General features: G+C 40.5%; 1 protein-coding gene across 15 annotated transcripts in view; it reads right to left on the bottom strand.

The window, feature by feature from the left end:
- Nucleotides 1–24,996, bottom strand: part of KMT2C (lysine methyltransferase 2C) — a 201,933-nt gene that overhangs the window by 120,517 nt on the left and 56,420 nt on the right. For all 15 annotated transcript variants that reach the window (XM_033009705.2, XM_033009708.2, XM_033009703.2 and 12 more), the window contains 3 exons: nt 18,539–18,677; nt 4,360–4,566; nt 1,051–1,190 (listed from right to left, as the gene is read on the bottom strand). In XM_033009705.2, coding sequence (XP_032865596.2) covers nt 1,051–1,190; nt 4,360–4,566; nt 18,539–18,677 — 486 coding nt within the window. The remainder of the gene's footprint in view (nt 1–1,050; nt 1,191–4,359; nt 4,567–18,538; nt 18,678–24,996) is intronic.

The following is a 24,996-nucleotide window of genomic DNA, read 5'->3' as shown; positions in this document are numbered from 1 at the left end:
TAATTAGAAATGTTTATCTACATAACCAAAAAATTCAGAGTTTGCAGAATTCAACAGGTACCTCTTAAAAGAAGTTTCTAATTCAATTCAGGGAAAAACAATGTAAATGATGCATACTTCCAAAGGAATTCTGTGACATCTCTATACTAGATTAGAAACGACGCTTTACATTAGCTGTTGAAATTAGGTACCTGGTCAACATAATCATTCAGCAACAAAAAAAACAGCCCCCGTAAATTTTGCTAAGGGCTTGGGAAGAGTCATCTACAAATAGTAACAACTTTAAAAAAATTTAGATTGATAAACTCCCCCCACCGCCCATCCGCATACACTAGGGTATAACTATTTAAAACAAACCATTAAACTTTATTTTTAGACTTTGAAATTAGTTTCCACACCCATGAAAGAATGCTATTTATATTATTGCACAAATATATTTCTATTTTTGAGGCAAAATACATGAGTGGACTACCAGCATCAAACATTTGCACACAGATGCTTTCTGAACAAGTAATTCATAACTGAGTAAAAAGAAAAGTTCCATTAAAATGACAGAGCAGACGACAAACCAGACAGTTCTCTGCCAAAAAAACCTGCAGATACTGGAAACATGCACGTGTATTGTGCCTCTGTTGTTCTAGCAGTACTGCTCTTAAATCTCCCATTCCACTATTTCCGATAACCCCGTGCTAGCAACAGGAGATTAGGTAAGGCTACAGGAATAGAACCTTAAGAATTATATTAAGCTGTATCTCATTTCTTTTTCCTTTTCTCCCCAAAATACTATCATGATACTGAAGATATTACAACCTGAACACCAGTTCAGCAGTAGATTACAACTATTCCCCACACAAAGCTGATGATTCTGTCCAGTACTTGAATAGGAGACTATAACCCATATAACATTGGCAAAAGCCACAAAAGCATCATCAGACACTTGACAAACACCAGAGCACAGAAAACCAACAGCTGAAAAACTTCAATCACCACCACTGTAGCTACTGTATTACTACTGGATGGGGAAAAAAGGAGGATAGCAACGTATCTTACCTGTTGGCTCAAATAAGGCTTGAACATCAATGTCATCTGGTAAGCCAACTAAACTGAGTTCATCCCAGAATTTGACAACCTGATCGTCAGAAGCAGTTTGGGTGCTTACACTTGTACATGATGCTATACTCCATCGAGATCTGTATTGGGGAGCAGAAAAACAAAAACTCAGAAGTGACCACATTCTTTGTTCAATTAGCTAGATACTTGTAAATGATCCAAAATTCAAGGAAAGTGAATATCCATTTTTCCAAACATGATAAAACAAAAATCAACATGAACAAAAGTATTCCTTCTTCCTCATACTTTAGCCCAACATTTTTTTCCCAGTAACAAAGTTTTCAGTTAAAGCTGCTATTAAATAGACAAAAAAAAGTGCTTGGCAAAATGTCCCTTTCCTCAGCCTGCTCTCTTCCAATTCTTCAGGACACACATGCTTCTTTTTTTAAAGTCCGCTTCCGTTTGATTTTAAAAGTTGCCCAACCCTAGGAATGGAGAATTAGGTAACAGCAAGCCGTCTGTGTTACTCTGGGGAAGAATAAATGTAGAAGGAAGAAAAGAGAGTGGTGTCAGCGGCGAGCACCAGCTGCAGCTTTCATATAGTCCTGTCCCTGCAGTCTTAACAGCTGGTCCAGGGTACAGCATTGACAGTATTGTCAAAGATGACTGCCACAGCCAGAGGTAAGGTGCCTAGATAAAATACAGCAACTATATGGGGAAGGTAGAAAAAAAGACCAGCAGTGAAAAAGCTACGTGGAAATAAGTATCTTTATCCAATGCCATCAAGAGGTTTGTTTTTTTGTTTTTTTGTTTTTTTTTTTTTTAAAAAAAAAAGGGGGGGAAAAATAAAATAAAAGAAAATAGGAAGGGGGCAGGAGGAAAGGAGTGTAAGAGAATTGAAAAAGGAAAAGTGATATAAAGACTACTATACTGTGCTGACATGGGAGGATCTCATTTATAACCTCATTAATTCGTTTACCAAATGCTAATCTCAACAGAAAACAAGTCCTAAAACTCAGATTATTCCACTAAAAAAAGGAAGTGATGACTCCTCCTCCTTTATTTCCTGCAAGCAAAAACCTGTCTTGGACGTCTAAGGATGTGCATTAGGCTTACTGACAAAAGAGACCTGATCTCTGACGCTTCAGCAGCTGGTTGGAAAGGTGGTGCTGCATTTTCTATTAAGGCTCTTCTAACTTCATTATTCTCCCCCGTTAATAACTCAAACACATGCATTTGCTATTGCTTCCGAGTTTCTGGAGTTTAGACAGCACAAAACCATCTCTCCTTCTTGACTGCTCTCCTACTTATAACCTCTAAAAAGATGTTAAAAAATGACCTACCACCAATAAGCCAAGAGATAGAGTAAGCACTGGAATTTTAACTTGAGATAATTTTGCCTTTCTGAAAACCATACTTGCTTTACTTCAGCAGTTACATTCAGAAATACATGAAAAAAACTTTATCTTATGGGGAAGAGTAACATCCTTCTTGCACCACCAAAGAAATTTTTAAAGTTTTCAATTACTACATGATATTTTCATGACCCACGTCATGACCAAAGCTAAACATCAAAAAGAAAAAACAAAACCAAAACCTGTTAACTCTGACACTATCACCATTAAAACTCCTCTCAATAAAGCATTATATTAACCCACGCTGTTCAACAAAGCTGGTTCCTGAACACCGCCCATGTCCACTGGAGCCACCTCCAACATTAAACTACTATGCAAAACACAGGAGTTTAAAGCAACATTAAAAAAAAAAAACAAAAAAACAAAACAAAAAAAAAAAAACCACAACCACTAAATCCCAATTGACAAGGCATTTTTATTAATACAAAAGCTTCCTCATGAGATCAACCCAAACCATTTAAAGGATATTGCAATTTACTCTGTAATTTCATCCTGAACATAAACGCTTTCCACCCCATCCTGATCTTTTGTACTTAGCCTTTTTGTAAATAACATTTCACGTGCCTATAAGAGTAACTGTCTGAGGGGAGGGGGGTCAGTTTTATTAGCTTTAAGAAAAGCATAATTTCCCTATCGGCATTACACAAGGCCCATTTTTGACAACGCTGACATAATTTTACCAATCACAATTTTTCTGCTGTGCATCCGAGTAACATCAGCCAGCACACAACACACTGAACAGCTTCCCCAGCAGTGGAGCACCAGATGCGTTACCGGGCAGCGCCAGGCCGAAACGCAAAGTTCAGCGGCGCTAACCCAACACGCATTAACCAAATACGTTCGGGGCGTATTTTCGGTCAGATTGGAAGAGCAGCAGCCCCGCCGCCCCTCACGGGAAGGGGGTGCCCGCCACCGCCCCTCACGACGGCTGGGGGGGGGGGGGGGCCGCCGCCGCCACCGCCCCTCAGGGGAAGGGGGCCCCGCCACCGCCCCTCAGGCGGCTCCGCCTCCCGGGGCGGGCGCGGCCGTCGCCGCCCCCGTTATTGTTTCGCTTCCCCGGCCGGGCCCCGCGGGCTGGCGGCGGCCCCGCGCCCGCAGCCAATCCCCGGCCTCCAGCGCGGCGCGGCCTGCCCCGGGCCCGGCGGCCGCCCCCGGCCTCCCGCCGCCGCCCCGCTCCCCCCGCGCCGAGGGGGAAAAACTCGAGTGCGCCCGGATTTAAAAACGCGCCTCTCCGACCGCTCAGACGCCAGCGCCAGACGCACCAGATACCGGGGCAAAACTTCCCCGCGGAGTTGTGTCCGTCCCTGCCATCTTTCAGCGTTACTGAAAGATGGAACTAAGCCGAGGGGGTGTGGGACATGTTCCTTCGATGGTGAAAACCACCCTTGTTGGGAAACCTGCCAACAAACCCCACTTCTGAAGGGTAAGAAACTGGTGCTATGTGCCTGCAAAAACGCTGTCCTCACTGCAACAGCCCACTGTGGTGGGCAAGGGAAAAAGCTTCAACAAAAGGGGCAGAGGCTTCCAATTACTCCAGTCTACAAAATACATGCAGTGTCCGAAGTCCATTATCTTCTCTCCTGTGTCATACATCAGCTCCAGAAGTAGATCAGTGCTTTACAATGACTGTGTCTTTTCTATGTCCTTCCAGAGTCAAGATTCTCACGGGAGGGGAGAAACCAACCAAGCTTTAAAAAATGGAAGAGACAGCTATTCCTACACTGCTTGCAGCTGGGGGGTTTGGTTTTTTTTTTTTTTTAAATTACTTATATTAATGACCTGCATTTTCACAAATACAAGTTACCTACCCATTGCACTATGGTATCTGTAAAGATGCTTCCTGAACTTCATGCAAAACAAACAAAAACCCACATTTATTGTAGAATGGACTTACTTCTTTTGTCCTCTCTGTTTGCGCGGCACTGAGTTTTGCCTTGGAGTTCTCTCACAAGCTCCATCGGTGCTGTCGCTGGCTTCACTCTTATTTAAAGGCTGGTTTTTCCATGGGATAACATACCCAGGAGTTGGACTGAATTGTTTTAAGTCTCCTTGTCCTAATGAGCTCCGTTCTCCACAGTAACAAAAGGCGCAGAGTTGTTCGCTGTGAAAGGGAAGATAATTACTTCTTTTTCTGGGGGAAAACAGCAGCGGATATACCATCAAAGACCAACTTTCATGCCAATTTAACCTTTTATAACAAAACAAAAAAAGCTCCTGAGCGCTGTCACAGGTATCAGAATTCAGCATTCAGGAACACTACTTGCAGCTAAATTAAAGTTACATTAAAAGAACTTTTTTGTTCACAAAAGTGCATGATTAACAAAACAAAAAAAAAGACCTATTTGACATGTAATACTCAAATTATTAACATAACCTTTCTGTTTAAAAATTCCATATCTCTTAGACATGTGCTTGCTAAAAGGCATCAGAAAATGGGGGGCGGGGGAAAAAAAATTGAAGGAAGAACTTAATTAACACCTAACACCCATTAAAAGAACTCTGTTACCATCATAGAAGAGACAAAGCTTTGCCTTTTTAAACACAGAACATTACTACACATTTATCTTTCCATAAGCACGTATACCTTACGTGTAACACAATGTGCAAATACCATACACCAAAAGGTTTAATGAAACATGGAAAAAAGTAGAATAATGAGAAAAACACAGCAATGGCTACAGTCACACATACCAGGGCATATGACATACACAAATCCAAATATCCTCCTTTACTTTATATTTAAAAACAGAACGATGCCTAAAAGTTTTACCAGAGGAAATGTGTATTTACAGAACTGTGACCACTACAATATCCCTGTACCATTTGCAATTATGTTTTAACATGCATAACATAGCAACAGCATTGAAATGACAGCTCTGACAGCCCTCCTTGTGTCACATCATATGGAAGCTACTGAAAAATATTTCTATAATAAACATACCCACAAACTTAAAATGTGAACTTCTACAACTAATGCAGTTTGCATTAAAGGAAGGCCATTTAACACATTTTTTTATGCTTAAATGAGCAATTCTGTTTTCTTCATATTTATGCCCCTAAGACCCCAAAAAGATGCCTCAGGGAATCAGGCACTTGGATAGAGGCTTGATTTTGCCTGGATGCCATTTAAATAGATTTCAGTGCATCTCCAAGGTGGCACATTTGGGTTTGGGGCACTCTGTGTTGGGTGGGTGAGTGGAAGGAAGTAAAGTGGGAGGAAGTGAAAACCTTAAGGCTAAACTCCTGTATAATATTCACTAAATTCTGAGGGGAAAAAAGAAGGAGTGCCTGTGCTTTTCAGCCAGGTGAGACAAGAGAAGCAACAGAAAAAGACAAGTAGAAAAGGAAAGTTCTGGATCAGAATAGAAGACCATGAGAATCCAGAAAAGCCCCTTAGATTTGGTTTAACACATTCTGGGACAGGTCTTTTTGCTCTCACCATAGAGCAACACTAGGGGAAAACAAAAAAAAAAAAAGGAGAAAATACAAGTGAGTACATAAAATGCCTTTGTCATGCTCTACTATTACAGTACCGGTAATACCAGACAGACAGATGCTAAGGAAGGGAGCAGCATGTCACGAGCCCAAAATGAAGCCAAATACTTTTATTTATGCTCTATAGGTAGGACTGCACTTTCTCTAAGCCAGGCCGACCTTTGGGGACACGCAGGTTGGTGGGCTGGTAAAACAGGTCCCAGTCATGGTACTCAAATTAAGACCCTACCATAGCACTATTAGGAAACATTTATCCTCCTATCCATGGCCTCCGCCACACATCCCGCACTGATCCTGCCTGGACACTGAGCCAGTGTGAGCCAGCACGACCCCTTGGAGCTGATGGTAAATGTACGACACATTCCAAAAATCTTTAGAAAATAGTACCCAGAGATATAAAGACGCAAAGAAAATATAGATAAATATAGCATAAGAATGGGGAAAAATTAATAGCTACAGTTAAACAGTACATATGTCTATTTTAAAGCTAGTTTTCAATGTGATAAAAGTAACAAACAAATTATTATTTGTATGTCAGTGAATATAACCACTAGACAACCAGTGGAACCGGATCTGGCCTCACAGGCAGAGTTTATAAGAAGGGAAAGCAAAGCTATTTATGCTAGCTGAGGCTAGAGAGACTTGTGAGGAGACTTAAGAGATTTAAACAGGCAGCACCATGGTATATAAATTACACTAGTTACAAACACAAGATTATCCACAGTGGAATAAATAATTATTCATACATCCTGTTAGGACAGACTATCACTGCTCATTAAAAGACTCGAGGATAATTATCACTAAATAAACAAAGCTCCTTAAAGTGAAGTCGTAGCAAATATGCAATGATGTTAAGGTTTATAAAAGAGAAATACGAAACAGTAATTAAAAAAAAAAATATGAAAATAAAACAAAAACACAAAACAAACTAACTTCTAAAGTGGTATTATTTGAAAAGGGAATACAAGGGTAAAGCAGATCTTTCTGGAGCCTGTGAGGCAGCTCTGGTATCACAACTTCCAGCAGTAGCTTTCTGCAGGCAGAGTGAAGTGAAACAACAGGAGCAGCAAGTTTCACAGCTACTCTGCAGCGTGGTGCGGACAGCTGTGAAGCTGTCAAGAATCATATGGTTTGTGCTACTGCTCCTGTTCCAGCAAAGCTGGGGACCGCAGCTGAAGCAAGCGCTGGAGCACTCGCTGCGGGAAGGGGGCTGGGGGAGCCCTTCGATGAGGGCTCATGAGCACAAAAATGCAGCAGGAAACAGGAGCAGCAGAATATTCCCAGACCAGAGCCAAGAGACTGTGGGGCTGAGAGAGGGGAGAGATTGTAAAAGCAGAGAGAAAAAGAAGTAAAAAACAAAACAAAACAAAAACAAACACAAAAGGTTTCACACTTTCAAGGGAAAGTAAGCAGAAGGGCTTCAAATGTATCAGCCCCCCAAAATACCTAGAAACAACCAGCGGTAGCGTACGCCCTGCCTAGCATCTGGATGCTGGGGAGACCCTCTGCAGGAAAGCCGTGGTCCTTTGCTTCCCAACCCATCACACTGCTGAGTTGTCATCCAGTACAAAGTGGCCAGTGCCATCACGTTAGCCTTTTAGGTTTAAGTGCTCAGTAAATATTTTAAGTTATGTCTGTATAGGCAGAAGGTAGAGCTTTTTATTCCTATCATCTGAGGATTGCAGAAAGTACTTACAAATCTACTTTCCATATGTCAATATGCAATTAGAGGATCTAAATCTGTGATGCAAGAAAAGCTCTCATATTGAAGATAACGAAATTGAGATACTGGCAACTCTTAAGATCAAATCCTAGATCTGTTATCATAATTAGCATATTTTCAGAACAGGCTAATTCAAAATGGGATAACAAGCAAGAGACGACGTGTCACATCTTTTTAGAAGCTACTAAGGAAAAAAAGAAAGAGAAAGCTCACCAATACTCCATTTAAGATGTATCTATGGTGCTCCAAACCAAAATACAAATTCATCATTATTTCTAACTTCAACTTAATTCCTAAATTTTCCCAGAACAAATGCTCCCTTTTTATATAAGTTTAAAATTCCATCTGTGGTTTAATACCAATGGGTGCTTATATATCTCACTTCATACCAAAGGATTTCACACATCTGTAGGCACACAAATCTTGATATACAATGCAGAGGAAAAAGTATGTTCAGAACAAACCACATACAACTGGGTCTAGGAGATGCAGTAAGAGGCAACAAGGCCAGCAACCTTTGAAGCTAATGTCTGTCTGTTCCTACCAAGCCATGAGAGGAGATCCAGGCCTGGCTTTTGTTAGAAAGATGTGCTTTCTAACAAGAAACATGTAGAGCTCTACTCTGCTGCAGTCATTGTCTTCTACAAGCTTTTACTTCATTGAGTTGTCCAGTCAATGCCTCTACCTCACACAGAATTTACTCAAACCCCTGACAAGAATCTAAGATGCTACAACCCTCCCCAGTCCACATCCTGACAAAGGAAAACAAAATGCCCTCCGGACAGTTAATCCTGGAGGAAGGGAGAACAGTCACTACTTCCTCTGCTTGACCGATGACATACAGTCATTAGGACTCAACCTAAAACACAAACTTTCCCGTTGAAAGGAGGTCATTTCAACACATAAAGTATTGGGCAACTAGTTGCACAATTTTAAATTACAACCAGAGGAGAAACATCTTCTGGTTTGCTTGAAAATATTCAGTCAGAGAATGAAGGTAAAATTGCCATTCCCAAAAACTTTTTTAACAGAATTAAGGCTGACCGTGGGGATTACCAAGACATCAAGCACACCAAGTGCCGCTGTAGTTATGCTCCCAAGAGTAAGCAGAAGCCCCTCCTGGATCCTTCTGAATTGGGAAATGGCACTGGGGTATCCTGCGTCAGCCAAGGCTCCTTGATAATAAGCAGATGTGCAGACTGGCTTACGTAAACATGTTTTGTTTATGCGGTGTCCCGTATCTCACAGATCTACACTTGTGTCTACATGAGTACTGTGCTGTGCAGCCAGTGGAAATCTTCAGATTGGTCCACAGGAGTCTGTGTGAGACTCAAAAGTATCAAATGTGACTTCTCACTCTCCTGCTTATTTTTCATACCTGGCTAGAAGGCACAACAGTCTGCAATGATACGAGGCACTGCCATCCACCCACAACTCTGTGTATACAACTGGGGGAATACATTTCCCTTCCTCATTTTCATACGAATAACTTCTTTCCATGTCTCCAGGATCCCGTACAGCTGAATGCCAACGAAGACAATAAATAGCCTCTGTTGAGCACACCTATCAGTAAGACTCTTGAAATAATACAGCCTTTTTAGTACTAAATGGTGAAGGAGGCAGACTAAAGAAAATCCTACAGCTGCCTGTTCTGCAGAGAGGTGTTCAAGATCCCCTTCTTTCAGGAGAACACGCACAGGGGAATCCCAACCATCCTACAGAGGTGAACGGAAGCTGTCAACAGCAGGAGAAATACAAACGCATGGATTCAGCTCAAGAGATGCTCTTCTCTTACCTTTTCTGAAATCCCTCCCAGCCTACTGTGGGACAGCAATTGTCAAAGAAGATTTACTGTGCATTCACTTTTTCAATCAATCTTATTAAAAGCACAGGTCATTGTTGCTGTTTAAACAGGAAAAGGCAATGGATTATATCTGAGAAAACCCAAAGCATGGCAATTCCAGTAAGATCCACCAGCTATAACCATTGCCTTAACATCAAATGCTAAGTTACAAATGATCACTAGTGCCATTTGCCACAATAATGATTCCACTGAAGTTAAAAAAAATGGAAAGTGTAAAAATAAAAGATGTATTTCATTCATGCTCTGGGTTGAAAAAGAGGGTGAAGAGGATACCATTTGATTTTTGCTATGAGTGAGTTTGTTTTTAATGGAATTATGCAATAATTTTCTTCAGTGTCTGGAAATGCCTTCAGGATGTCTTTTTCAGACACATTTCAGCATTTCTGAAAGGTGAAACTGGGTTATGCCGACAAAGGTGTTACAGAAATTTAAAATGTTTTTAGCATCTATTTTTCACAATTAAAATTAAGCTCAATACAATGAAATGGAATATTTGGGAGCAAAAGAGAACTTCAGAGCATCATTTGTACTGATCACCAAAGCAGACTGATGAGAATTGGCCTTGAGAATTCTCCTCCCACCTAACCCTGTTAGTAGTTTTAACATATGTTAAAAGGCTAAATTAAACACTACAGGGGACCTACTATTTATTTAGCTACAACAAGTTGTGCTAATGCACAAACTACTTTGCCTTCACTCTAGTTTTATGTTGTGTTACTTAAAGAGTAAATTGGTTTTCTCCTTAGTGAAGATGCACCATTTTATCATTTATGTAAATTCATATCAAGACCTGTAAGCTGCATTTCAAGTGAAAAAATAAGATTTCTGGCTGAAAACAATGCCAGGGGTATGCATCAGTGTGACTTCTAATATATGTGAGATAAAGTTATTCTAAAACTCAGGGTTTTAGATTAAGCTTTTCAGCTTCATCTAAATAACATATAAATATCTGAACCTCGGTAATGAAGAAGCTTAGAAGGAAACTACTGAAGAGAACTCATTAGGTGATGCAAAACAACTTCACATGGATACAGGGTTAACAACCCAATAAATCACCCTTCTGAATTAATGATACCAAGGATAGAGAAGGATGAAGAGTGTAACACGGAGATACCACAAAGAGAAAGATGTAAAAGTTCTCAGCTGCAAGCTCTATTTAAGCATTTGACAATGCAAAGTGTTCTCCTTCCAACAGGAAACTGAATCACAGAACAACTTGAAATTCTGAAGTTGCTTGACACTATTATATTACTACATAGAGGTGGTTTGGAAATGAGTATTTAACTTATGCGGCACAATTCCTTTAAAAAAAAAAGGAGGATGTGAGAGAGTTAGTATGAACTTTGGGTGAAGAACTGAAAACCTTTAAGTTTGCACAAAGCAATTAAACTGCATTAGACAATAATTGCTTTCCAATTTTTTCAAACCAGCACAGTTGGAGTTCTACAGCCATATAATCAACTTAATGATACTCTTCTCATTTGAAAGAAAGAAAGAAAACCTCCAAACACCACCACTAAAACAACACATTTTACTGATGTTTTAAAATTTAAAAAATAATAAAATACCCTCTTATTCACCATCAATACGTGTCAGCTTTAATTTAAACAAATGTTTAAAGCTCAGTTAGAATTTCACATACCCTAAATGCAGAAGGAGTTACCAGAATGCCAGTGCTGAATAAAGTGAATTTAGAGGTCCACTCCAAGGCCATCTACAAATCCTTCTTTAATGTCCATATGAACTGACTTATACTATCAAACAAAAATCCCATACAGAATGCAACTGTGAGCATACCTGAAAGGGAATACTTTAGGCAGTTTTGAGAGGTGATTTAATCTCTGCATGATAAAATGCAAAGAATAAAAAGTGCTGTGGCCTGTGTCTTCGTGCCCAGAAAATATTGTCTGTTCAAGACAAATTCCCTCTCTTGTCAAATCAACATAGAACTCACCAGAACCGCATAAACCTCTGAGAGGTGGCAGCACCTCCTAGGAGGCAACTTCATATGGACACTAAGTAGGGTGTTACTACTTGAAAATTACTGAAATTTAATATATACTAAATTTGCTTTCAGTAGCAGTTTTTCAAGAAAGTTTCATCTAAATTGCTCAGTCACATGAGGGAATGGAAAAACATGGTGCTCTGCATAATTCAAACTTTGTAATTTTTCTTTGGGAATATGTTCACGGAAAAGATGAAATACAAGAGTGGGGCTCTTTAGTCAAAACTGTACTGGGTCAGATTAAAGGTTCATCCAGGCCCATATGGTCAGTGTTAGAAACAGGATAGAGAGATGCACAGGGAATATCAAAGAGCAGGGCAAACATAATACTACCCTTGCCTCTCAGTACTTTCAGTTAGGGCCTCCCTGCATCAGCTGTGATTCCTATATATTCACTAATTCTCAGTTCCTCTTTCATGAACTTGCCCAGTCTGCTCTTGGTCTCATAAATTTTCAGCAATCCACAACATCCTTTGGCAAAAATTTCCATGACACTCTAGACAACTATCTGCTGTGCAAAGAATCACCTCCTTTTATTTTGCATCTAATCCTTAAAAGTTTAATTCAATGATCTTCAGTTTTTTGCATTAAAAGAACAGTCAATATATAGCTACCTTCTCCATTCCACCTATGATTCTGAAAGCCTCTTATCTTCCTCCACCAATCTCTTCTACAGACTGAAGCATCCTAGCTTACTTAACTGTTCGCCATAGGAAAGCTACTCCGCATCTTTATCTACCTCTCTGCTGCTCTGTGAAACTTTGAAAGTTTTACTATACTCATTTTTGAAGTTACAGATACATTTTCTGTAACCCTATGAAAATTAGTCCAAACTCATTTCTCCAAATGTTTCTAGCCTCATCAAATAGATCCCATGTGCTCAAGCAAAGCTTTAGCACATGGAAGCCACAAGCTCAAGAATTCTTTCTTGACTAATTATCTGTCAGTCCCTATGTGCAAGCAGAGTCCATATGCACCATCCTTACCCTCTGTACGAACATCCTTCCAGCAAAGGTTAGAGACACTAGGACATCGTTGCTGCAACTACAGCATAGGGATGCTGTGAGTCCAGATTTTGTCATTTGAATTGCCTGTACTTTCAGTCAGCTGTGAAATGGAAGTGAGGGAAGGAATGATGAATGAACAGGCAGGGTACGACAGAGGACTTGCTGTGGGAGGGAAATGGAAGGTGATGGAGAAACAGGACAATTGACTGTGGGGAATAATACAGATCACACAAAAAGCCACGGGGATCAGGGAGAAAACACAGTCTCAGCTGACAAGGAAAAGGAACAAGAAAATGGGGGAAGGGTTGAGTACTATCGTGTCACAAACACCTGTCTGGGAAACACCAGAGATGGAGGGAAGGAAAATGCAGATCACGTGAAGAATTGAAAAAAAACAAACCACAACTGAGTAGACACTGAAATAATGATTAGAACTGATGAGCAGAGACCAGAATTAGAAAAGTAAAGAGAATGGGAATATGATGAAGAGTCAACAACATGAAAAAAGACAAGAGTCTGACAAAGAAAACTGGAGGTGGGAAAAAAAAAACCAAACCAAAAACCCACACAAACAGAAAAAGTGACTTTTGGAAGAAATGAGAGAAGATGTTGTATTCACTCAACACTGGAACAGAAGTTAAGATCCCAGACTCGTACCATTGCCTCTGATTAACACGTATCTATGCAAGCCTCTGACAAAGTAGGCATCCCATCCACATCTGAGCTTGGTCTACGTGGGACTCTGTCTAACAAGTACTGCTGTCAGTCCTTCAGCATGGTCTGACAGACTGCTGGCCATGAAATCCTGCCCACAGGATGCTTCTGCCTGTCTGACTGCCATCTCTCAGAGGAAAGACAGCCTGGGCAGTCAGCGGCCTGCCCGTGCCAGGCTTGCTGCCCACCACTGGCAGGTCAGCTGCATGTGAGCAGCAGGACACACCTAGGTGGAGACAAGCAGTCTTAGCAGGATGGGAGAGAGAAAAACTGCCTAGAAACATCTGTGAGGGGCTTAGAGTAGGACTCCAGAAACCTGGAACACCTGCTCACACAAGGCAGGAGACATTTCTAAGTATGGTTTCTGTGGTTGGACCGTTTTATGTAACAGATTAATTCAAAGAGCAAAGGTCTGTGCAACTTGGAGGCCCAGTCATTAATGTCATAAATCATGGGTGTCAAACCCCACAAGGTGCAAGTTCTACATGACAGCATTAAACACATTATGGTCACAACGTCAAATGTTCAACCTAAGAAAAGGCAGGGTTAAGGCTGTCTGTGAAACCTTTCTTTGGCCCCATTTGTGCAATACGCCTTCTGTGCTTCAAGAAAGATGCAGACCATCTCAAAACAGTGAAAAGAATCAGAGCTCAAGAAAACATCATCTACAAAAAAGTATGAACAAATTTGGGATTTCTGTTATGAGGTAAAACATGCTGGGGAAATAAACAGAGTCTTTTGCACAAATCTATCTTCCATTATCCTTGGCAGATGGTACAAGCAGTAATGGGATAAACCCAGAATGAGGAGAGTGTGGGTTGGATGTGAGGAAAATGTTTCCAACAGTAAAAACAAAGAAGAGACTGGAAGGGACTGTTTAGGGGAGATGTGGAATTTTTATTATTTTAAGATTTAAGAGCAGTTTATGTAAACTTCTGTCAGGAATGACAGCTGTAGATATCTGCCTTGGAAAAAAGGAGGTGAACTAGATGACTTCCAAAGGTCCTTTCCTGCCCTACGAATTTGAGGTGGAGTTGCTTTAACAACAATCGATCATAAAATTCTTCTTGAGACCATTTCACTAGTCAGTGCATGAACAGACAAGATGAACAAGCAGTAATTAACTTTTTTCTTATTCTTCAGTGTGTGGTCTTAGTCTTTACCTACTGACAACATTAAAAGTTATGCCCTGCAAGTCAAATCAGTAATTTCACTACGGGCTAGATTGGCCATTGATATAATCCTGAAATACTACTTCTCTATTATTAAATAATTTATTTTTGTAACATGAGGGAATGCCATCTCCACTTTGCAGATGTAGCAGTCAGTCATTGACTTTGGAGGAAGGTATTATAAATGTTTACATGGATCTAGATCTGAAAGTGTAAAGGCAAAACTCTGCAATGATTTCAAGTGCCCTGTTTCATGCATAAGGTCCATCTGCTACAGAAAGAATTCTTGTAGAGAAACATTCATGTAGAACTACAAACTGTACTGTAATACATGTACATGAAAAGAAATAAGCAATTTCAGAATTAATCTTAATATTGGTATCTCCTAAAATATATGCTTGACTTTGCAACTTTAACATTTTTTAAACATATTTTTAATATTAAATATTTTATCTAACTTCCTCCTGCCTAAAAAACATCTAGCTTCTCCTTCCATCACTGCAGTGTTATTCTGTCCAGATTATCTAATCTCTCTGCCACTCCACAATTTCTTTTTCCACTCAGTGTTGCAAGATTTGTAATGCACTTTCTTTGAAGATTAAAAAAAAAAAAAAAGATAAGGAACAAAAATAAAGCATTTCACTGCTACTATTTCAACATTTTCTTTGTTCACACGGGTTCAGATGTTCACATCAACAGATGTTCACCAACCACTTCATTTCAATGGAATAAAGCACCCCAGCCCTCCATCCCCAGACTCCAAATTTGATGTTAGCAGCAGCAACAAAATAAGGGGGAATAGTGCAATTGGTCTGGAATGAAAATTACATGCTTCGTCCAATTACAAGCGAGGCAGGAAAGCAGGAAGGTGTGTTGCCAGGGGTTTTTTTGAAGTGTTAGCAAGAGTCTCACATGAGCAGATATTTAGCAACCCGAAGTATCAAAATCAAAAAAGCTCTGTGAAAATCTTAGCTTCTACTTATTTATTTTATGAATGTTCTGTCCTCATGATTATGGTGAAAGGACTGAAAATCTGCAGTTAATGCAATTCACAGTCTCTGAAAGTAGATGGAAAGTAAAATTAATCAAAAGGTGTTTTGTTCTTCTACGAAATTGTGTTTCTAATCCATTCTTGGTAGCTTTTAATGCTTGGAGTTGACCATGTGGGAGACAGAGGAGGAAGGTAGAAGTGGGCTCTGCTGTAAGTCGCAGCCGGTTTCTGGCTGCTTGCCTGCCTCATGGGCTGCACTTCCCCTGCTCTCTGCAGGCAGCACAAACCAAGGGAGCAGATTCCTTTCGAAGGAGCTGGATTCCACTCAGCCATAAGTCCTGGGCTGACAGAAGCTTCTCACAAGGCTTATAAAAAGAAAAAAGGAACAACCAAAGGAAAAGGCTCCAAAACCCATGATGCTCATGATATATAAGAGCTGGCAGCATTACTTTTACCACTGCCAGGCTTGATAATTTATCTTTGCTTGATGTTATTGCCCCTCCCCACATGTGGTCAATAATTCACTCATTCCTTCCGAGCATACACACACTCTCTCCCTCGCTCACCCCTTTCGGCCTCCCTACCTAAGTATGGTCCAGATACTATTTATTTTAATGGATTTTAGTATATTGCTTTCTGAGCACTAATCCCAAATCTGTTATTAAACTCCCTGCCCCAAACTTATTTGCAGTCAGCAGTTCTCTTGGACTACCATATCCCACCTCAGAAATGTTCCAGCATTGACCATCTTCTCTCTCGCCTTTCTCGTGAACATTCTTATTTAGCCTCAGTTTCAGGAGGGATCCAGAGAAAAATATCACACAAGCTAAGGTCTGGCTAATCCCTCAGCTACTGAAATCCCCCTCCTAGTTCTGATATATCCTATTATGTTAAAATCACTATTTTTCAGTAGCAGTTTATTTAATTATTTAATGTAAAAGACTTCATTTTATGCCTTGTGTCCTGTGCTTCTCTGACTCCTTTATCTTCACTACTGAAGACAGAAACCCTGAATTGTCTTATACTCAACTCTGAAAAAAGTGATGCAAAAGTAGCTCCACCTACACCTGCATCTACTTCTGGTAAAGGCTTTGGTTCTTCGTGGTGTTCTAGGCAATTTCTGCACTGTCTGTTATAATATACTCCCATAATTCTCCTATGTCTCACATACCTGGAGTTATTTCTAAATATATAAATATTTACATTGGATTAAGTTGCTAATATTATAAAATAGAAACAGAAAAGCTTAGAAAACAGACGAACAAACAAAAAAGAAAATATGAAGCTGATGAGCATGAATTATTTGGAAATCAGATTCAAAACAGCTTCCTCAAGTTACAGGTTTAAAGTCTCTATGGAGTCACACCTTATCCTAAATTGTGATATATTTCCTCCGACCGTCACACAATCAAACATCATCAGTGTATTATTTCACATGTTGTATTTTTCTCCTAAGAGAACAGTCAAGCCACCCAGAATCCAGTCCTCCTACCCCTGCACAGCACAGCAGCAGTGTCAGCACACCACAGACAATGATACAGATGATTGATCAAGAAGTCACAGATCACAAGAGGCTTTCTTCTGCTAAATTTCAAGACACAGCACCAAAGAAAACAACATCTATTTTTTTTCCCCATTGTTATGAGGACATCAATGACTTCTGCAACTAACACCAATTTTGCATCTAAGTCTGGAACCAAAATTACTCGGGGTCAGAGAAACCTATAACTATCAATTAACTGTTTCACATCACCTTAATACATTTATTTCCAAGATGTCAGAAAGAGAGTCTGATCATTGTTATTTTAATTAAAATTTAATTCTACTTAGCTTTTTTTATGCTTTGATCAGCCAAAATAATGGGCCCATAATAGCCTTTCAATCTTGGCTACCTGAAGTCAATACTTTCAGTTGGAAGGAAGAGGTGGTTGAGGGCAAATAAGGGCTGGTTCAGAACCATACAGAAGTTTTTTCAGAATACTGTTGTCCAGCTTTTAAAAAAACAAGTTTATGGCTAGGGAAGTGCTGTAATCAGCTATTTGTGATAACTGCAAGAAAGCAACCTTGAGAAGAACAGAGGGCAGATGAAACAGCACTAAAACTTTTGCAAATGATCCAAACCAGGGTCAAATGAAGAACCAAAACAGCTGTTCAGTTCAAGTTGCTCTACATATTTACTGCAATTTAATACCAGCTTTGGAAAATTCTATTAAGAACAGAAATTTTTGTGTATTTCATTCAGGTATACACACAAGATCTGTTTAACTGAAATTCTCTGTCAGAAGTTTGTGAGCATGTAAAACATTAAAATTATACATGCAGCAAGTAGATGAAGTAATTTTTTGAACATGGAAAAGATGTTCTGTATTAGATTAGCAGGAAGTAAAATGATGACGACAATTCTCTCCGAGTCTGTCAAAATATAATTACACCTGTAACTGTCTGGCAACTGGTAACGGCAATCTCTGCAGCAGAAGAGACCCACTACTGGGTTAAAAGCTGTTACCAGGACTTCAACAGAGAAGCTCTGCTAGAATTCTGTGACACCACTTCAACAGTCATCACAGACAGTGTGTTCTGGATTCCCTCAAACAATGTAATTAATACTTTCACTGCTTTTTGTGTAATTTAGGTTGATAAAAGGTTTAAAAAAATTATAAACATTATTGTCTGTATTATAAATTTTGAAATAAGGAATAACATGGTAGAAATTACAAGATTTGTTTTACTTTGTTCCTGAAAACGCAGACATACAAGCTGAAATTTCAGAAATAACTTTATATGGATTTGCTAAAACACCATTTTCTCAGTAGGAAAGCTTCAGTAATCACATTTTATCTCATATCACTTACGTCTGTTTTAATTTAGAGAGCTATATGCTGTAATTCAAGGCTTTACCAGTGTAGTCTGAGGACAACACTCAAGGAACGTGCTTTTCACCTTGATCTCCCTATATGCCAGTTAAGCCCAAGCACAGGCTGCTGTTGCCATCACTTCAGAGCACCAGTGGCGTGTCCCAAGCCTGCACCCCGAGCACTCTGCACCCCATTACCCAACTCCTAGCCCTGCCCTGACTCAGGACCTGCCTCCTCTGTCACCAACCTGGTTTTAGCTTCCACACCCACGGAGGCGGTGGAGCTTGCAGACTCCTCGGATACTGAGTGCTGAAGGACTGGTGTTAGCTGCTTGGTGCTGTCCACTTCCGTTTGGGCGTCCTCTTCTGCAGATTGCTCTTTGACTTCTGTTGAAAAGATAAGAATAATATTATTTTATTTATTTATTCAGTCTATAAAAACATCTGTAAGCTTTCCCTTGTGCTGCAAACATCCATTTTATTTATAGATAAACCCATATATCTGTGTTCCCAGCCACAACAAAATGGAAAGAATAGGAAAATATTACCCTTCACTTCTAGCTAAAACATGAAATTGAATGCTTATAAAGTTATTTCCATAACACAGCATACCATTGAACTCAAGATGTTCAGTAAATAATGAGGAATGGGGCAGGGAGAGCATTGTTCAGTGGCAACCTTTTCACACAAGGCTGCAGTTTTAGATATTCTCATTCTCCCCACAACTCCTCTTGTGCCCCTCCTCTGCCATCCCTGAACAAACATCAGGGTGAGCACACTCATCTGGGGTATAACAAACCATTTTTCCTCCCAGATTAGCTTTAACTTTGATCAATTCCCTGCGCAAGTTCATTCCTGACTACACTCACTTTATGCTGACACAGGGTTGAGGAGGCAAAGGAAGGACACCGTTTATGCCACCTTAAACTTCACTCTGAACTGTAGGAATATAAGCAATTTTTGCAGCATCCTTTTAATTTAGATTACTTGTTAGACACAAATATATACATCTATATCTGACAATGCTACTATTTGCCTAGAAAGTTCATTTCCGCTCAGAAACACCAAGTTCCCACTGTCTGTACAACTGAAATCCTCTTCCCATTTGGTTTCCTCCTTTGCACGGAGCAAGCCAGGGATATGCCAGGACATGACAGTGCGCCACTCCAAGTGTGTCAGACTGAACAAGAACAAGGGTCAAAGCTGTAGAGCAATAAAATTTGGTATTTCTGCACTCCTTCATACTTTGATTTTGAAACCTAAATAACATAAAAATCACAGGACACTAGCAGATGTTCTTTGGTATATCCAGCTTAAAAAATTACTGCCTCATCCTGTCAATGTCCACGGCTGCTCTGTCTGTCCCCACAGGCACACCAAGGGCCTGCACCTGGGTCACACACCACCAGTGAACTTCCAGCAAACGTGGGTTTGAGCTAAGAGGCCAATACATACAGCTCCTTCAAAGATGTCCAGTTAAAGTAAAGCAACAGATTATTTAGAAGATTTAAGCTGAAGATACATTCACTTTTTTAAAAAAAATAATAAACAACATTTCAAATATAATCAAATACTGCAACGGATAAATTATTCAAGTGGAGAAATGGATGGGTAAAAGAATCTGCAACATGGGTGGGCGTGCACAAAAACCTGCTACAAGCTTTAATCTTATTTATAAGAACAATAAAAGAGAAGAAATTTCTCAGAACATATGATTGCACATCTTGTTCTGTAATACTGAAATTATATGCCTGTTAGAGCACCTGGAGAAGGGATGTTGTGGCGTAGGCTTGGTTGGCAGCCAACCACAATGCAGCAGCACTCTCTCCCTTCCCCTCCGGCAATGAGAAGGGACAGAGAGCCAGGCTTGGGGTTCGAGATAGGACTGGGATGGGGGAAAATTTCCCCTTTATGATCACGAGCAAAAGGCAGACTCATTAGGGGAAGAAAAAAAAGAATATACATTTATTACAGACACTAACAACACATAACAGAGTAGGACAGTGAGAAGCATTGCCACATCTTGAGAACACCTTCCCCCCACCCCTCTCTTCTTCCCGGGCTCAGTTCTGCTCCCGATATCTCTACCTCCTCCCCCAGTGGCGCAGGGGCAGGGAATGGGGGGTGCAGTCAGCGCTGCCACTTCCTTCATCTTCGGTGAGGGGAGTGTCCGGAACTTGTTCCTCCTGCTCCATCGTGGTCCCCCTCTCACAGCAGACAGTCCTCCACAAACTTTCTCTGACTTGAATTCCTCCCACGGGCCGCAGCGTTCCCCACACTGCTCCGTCATGGGTCACTAACTTCCTCCGACTGGATTCCCTCCCACGGCTGCAGCCCTTCCCAAGCTGCTGCTCCGGCGTGGGACTCCCCCGCATGCTGCAATCCTCCCAGCACTGAATTACAGCAGCGGGGCTGCCTTTTCCCATGAGACCCCGGCCTTCTTCGGGCACAGAACCTTGATTATCCGAGCAGGAGCAACAGGCCATAAATCAATGTCTGCTCCACCGTAGATCTTCATGGGTGGCAGGGGGAGGCAGCCCTGCCATCTCACCACAGGATACAGGGGGATCTCTGCTCCGGCACACCTCCCCCCTCCTTTCTTCCTCCGTTCCTCCATTGACCTTGGTGTTCATGCAGCTGCAGCAACTCCTCCTCACAAGTCCCCCTGCACGTCACCACGTCCCTTCTTAAATACGTTATCACAGAGGCGCAGCCGATTGGCTCAATTTCCCAAACAGAAGTGGAGCTGACGTGGAGCTGGGGGAGCTTTGAGAAGCTTCTCACAGGGGGCCGCCCCGATAGCCCCCTCCCCTGCCACCAAAAAACTCCACCACTCACTCAACCCAGGACAAGGGAATATATTTATTGTTTGATATAGAGGGATTGAAGTAAAATTATTCTTTAAACCTAGAGTGAACTCATTTAGGAAGACAATCTATAACATTCAAAACCCTCAATGAAGGCATCTAAAACATAATGAAAAGAAACACAAAATTATGAAAAAAAGAATAAGAAATTCCCATTCATGCCTGGATGTGCAAGATATTTATTTGAGCTGGTGTAAACTGGAATTGATTCACATATTTAAGTTAAGCTACTCAGTAACACATCTGAAATGGTTTTGGACATCTGAAACATCCAAAAATGACTATCTGTCCAAAAGACAAATGGCTCATGTTAAAGCCATTCCACCACTCTATCCTAGGAAAATAAAATAAAAAAAATGCTGGACAGTCATTTGACACTAAATAAATATCCTGTTGGGAACACATCCCTTGTAACAGTAAATGGCTCCATACAGAAAACAAAACAAACTGAAGTAAAACCCCACACCCTTAGTTTTTGGCACATTTGAACAAACAATCCCTGCAACCATTCCTGGACAAGGATTCCTGAAACAGGCAGCGTCCAGCAGAGCCATTCATAATAGTCTGTAGCGTGTTTCCAAAGTATGTTGGATCTGAAGGATAATTTTGTGCAAGTAATCCCCAAATTTCTAAATACAACCTCAATGCAGGGCACAAAACATAAACATCTATAAGACAGGCAAACACCAAATGGCTAAAATATCCATAACACAGACCAGGACAACCATGCATGAAGTGTTCAGGGAACACCACCAGAAATTGTGGTTGTGTTCTGATCCATCTTGGTGTTATTTAGCCTAGTTAAACTTCACAGAAGGAACTCTGCTTTATTGTGTGCCTGCAGAAACTTTCAAGTAAGCAAAAGCCATTTACTCTTTGCCAGCTTTCATCTCATTATACATTAATGGGCACCCATTACACTGGAAAGGCGAAGTTCATGGGCACTAACTCAATCTCAAGAACTCTGGACTGTGTGAGAAGACACAGATTGTTTCACTACACACTATGACTATATGAGCTTACATCCTTATGGTGCTTTTTCCCCTGCTGTTTGCTTCTCTAGAAAAGAAGGGACCCAAATTATACTAAATGAGACAAACAACATCTCAACTGCTGTCTCTGCAATAAACCAAACTGTGTCTCAATATGCCGTTAGAAGACTGAAAAGATGGTGCTCACCAAACAGAATGAAAATAGCATTTATGATAGTTGTGCGTGCCATACTTCAACTTTGTGCAAGTTTTCCAACAGAAGATTAAGGAAGAACAGAAGAAACACATTTCATGAGTCAAACTCCTAGGAGATGGGGTCTGGCACTGGCATGGCAAATGGACAGCAGATAGCCTCATCGCTGCTTCCGAGATGTTCTTGGAAGCATCTGACACAGTAACTGCTTTTCACTGTATTTAAAGAACGTTCATCAGACTTGGTTATAGCCTCCTACTTTGAAGCTACCGGGAATGAAGGAACCATGAATAATAAATGTGTAGCTCATTTACAGATTCATATATGAGGCTTTAATTTGCATCTTATTTTTATTACTGTTTCTGTCACAATGAAGGTCTTGTCCATGTATAGTGAGTTGGTAGGGGAACAGAGAATTAACATAAAAGCTAATTGCACAATTCCCCAAACTTCTTCAAGTTCTTTTTTAATGTCACTATCCTTTACTAAAACATCAAGAAAATACTAGGAAATATAGATTTTCAAAATTTTTAATATTTGAAGACAATTACATCAATAGTTCTTCCTCACCTGACTGGTGAGGACAGAAACACCTTCTCTTCTTATTAAGGTTAAAAGAAATCCCCAAAAGCACAAGGAGTAAAGTTCCTATCCACATGGGCCATCAAAAGGGTTGAGACTTCCATACGCTTTACAACTCAGCAAATATTCACAGAATCACAGCTCCAACCTCTGGCTTAAGCAAGGCCACCCAGAGCCAGTTGCCCAGGACTATGCCCAGACGGTTTTTGAGCATCTCCAAAAATGGAGATATAAAATAGTAGGGAAAAAACAACAACAACAACAACAACAAAACAAAAAAAAAAAAAAAAAAAAAAAAAACACAAAACTGCCTAATATAGACATATAGACAGGGGACAGATATGCAGGGATCTCATTGGGATTGATAAGATTAGGAACAAAACAAGTTTCCACTAGTCAGAGTTCATAATTCAGTTACTGTTCTGGACACAGTTTCATAGAAGCATCACCTCTCCTGCTAGCATCTGAGGAATTTAGACTGGTACATGCAGCAATCACTTATGTGCTGAAATGTTTCATGTACTGTAACTTCCAATGTATAGGTTTTAAACAGCTGCACGCGGGGGAACAGAAAGACACGCTGCGGCTAACCGGTCCCGTGCAGGTCACCTGCAATCCTCCGGGCAGCAGCGAGCCAAGCCGAGGTGTATTAAAGACACGCAGAGGGCAATGGGTGCTGATAGCTGCCACCACTACTACTTAGGCTACACTGAGTTTGTAGCCATCTATTCTTGCCTGCTAAAACACAGCCACGGCAAAGAAAGGGAAAAAAAAACATACTGAAGTTTGAGTGTGATGATAATAACCATATGCAAGAACCATTTCTCCATGGACAGAGGCATACTTTCTTCATCTTAAGACAACATGGTGAAATTTTATTCACAACAATAAACAACAAAACCTACAACACCATCAGAAATGTTTTGTTGGGGTTTTTTTGCAAGTGCCACACATGTATTTTCTTTTAAAACCATCACTTATCTATTTTGTCCTCTCTGAAGGACTGCGACAGTTATTGTATGGAGATGAGAAGAAAGCCTGAAGTTATTCTTTCTGTACATACCTGTGTATTTTGATACTTTTAATTCAAATAGAATTCCTATTTATTAAATTTATTTTATACAGAAAATAACTTTGTGCAAATTTTGTACCAGTTTGTCGTGGTTTGGGCCTGGTTGGCAGCCAACCACAATGCAGCAGTGCTCTCTCCCTTCCCCTCCGGCAATGAGAAGGGACAGAGAGCCAGGCTTGGGGTTCAAGATAGGACTGGGATGGGGAAAAAAAATCCCCCTTTATGATCACGAGCAAAAGGCAGACTCGTTAGGGGAAGAAAAAAAAGAACATACATTTATTACAGACACTAACAACACATAACAGATTAGGACAGTGAGAAGCATTGCCACATCTTGAGAACACCTTCCCCCCACCCCTCCCTTCTTCCCGGGCTCAGTTCTGCTCCCAATATCTCAACCCAGGACACAGTTGCAGAATAAAAATAAAGTTTTCAACATAGGACCATTTAAACTGTAATTTTGGTCATTCTAAACATGTGTGATGTGACTGAGGAACTTCCTAAACTAGGGGTGGTGTTCAACAGCACTCGTGATTATTTTTCCATTAATTTGTTCAGGTCCTTTTAAAACCCATGTAAATTTTTCATGCTCAAATCATCCACTAGCAATGAATTCTATAATTTAAGTAGATGCCGAGTGCAAGAGCACCTACCTTTGTACTCTAAACATGATCTGATGTCCCCTAATTTTTGTGTTGCTCAACAAAATGAATCATCATTCCCTGTTCATTTTCTCCCTACCACTCATCATTTTGTGGGACTCTATTAAATTCCTCTCCAGTCATATCATTTCAGGCTGAAGTCTTTTACCTTAACTGCTCCCTGCACAGAAGCTATTATTTACTTCTCATACTTGTTGGCCTTTCCTGTACTTTCCCAATTACTGTACGTCCTTTTGGTGAAGGGGAAGCAGAACTGCACATGGCATTTAAAATGCACTCATGCCACACGATTATAAAGCAACAGAAAAAAAAAAAAAAACACACCACCACACTGATGC

The sequence above is a fragment of the Tyto alba genome, unplaced genomic scaffold (genome assembly GCF_018691265.1).
Source record: "Tyto alba isolate M040663 unplaced genomic scaffold, T.alba_DEE_v4.0 Super-Scaffold_38, whole genome shotgun sequence".
Taxonomy (NCBI): Eukaryota; Metazoa; Chordata; class Aves; order Strigiformes; family Tytonidae; genus Tyto; species Tyto alba.
Note: the sequence above shows the minus strand (reverse complement) of the source record. Positions and strands in the feature narration are given on the sequence as shown.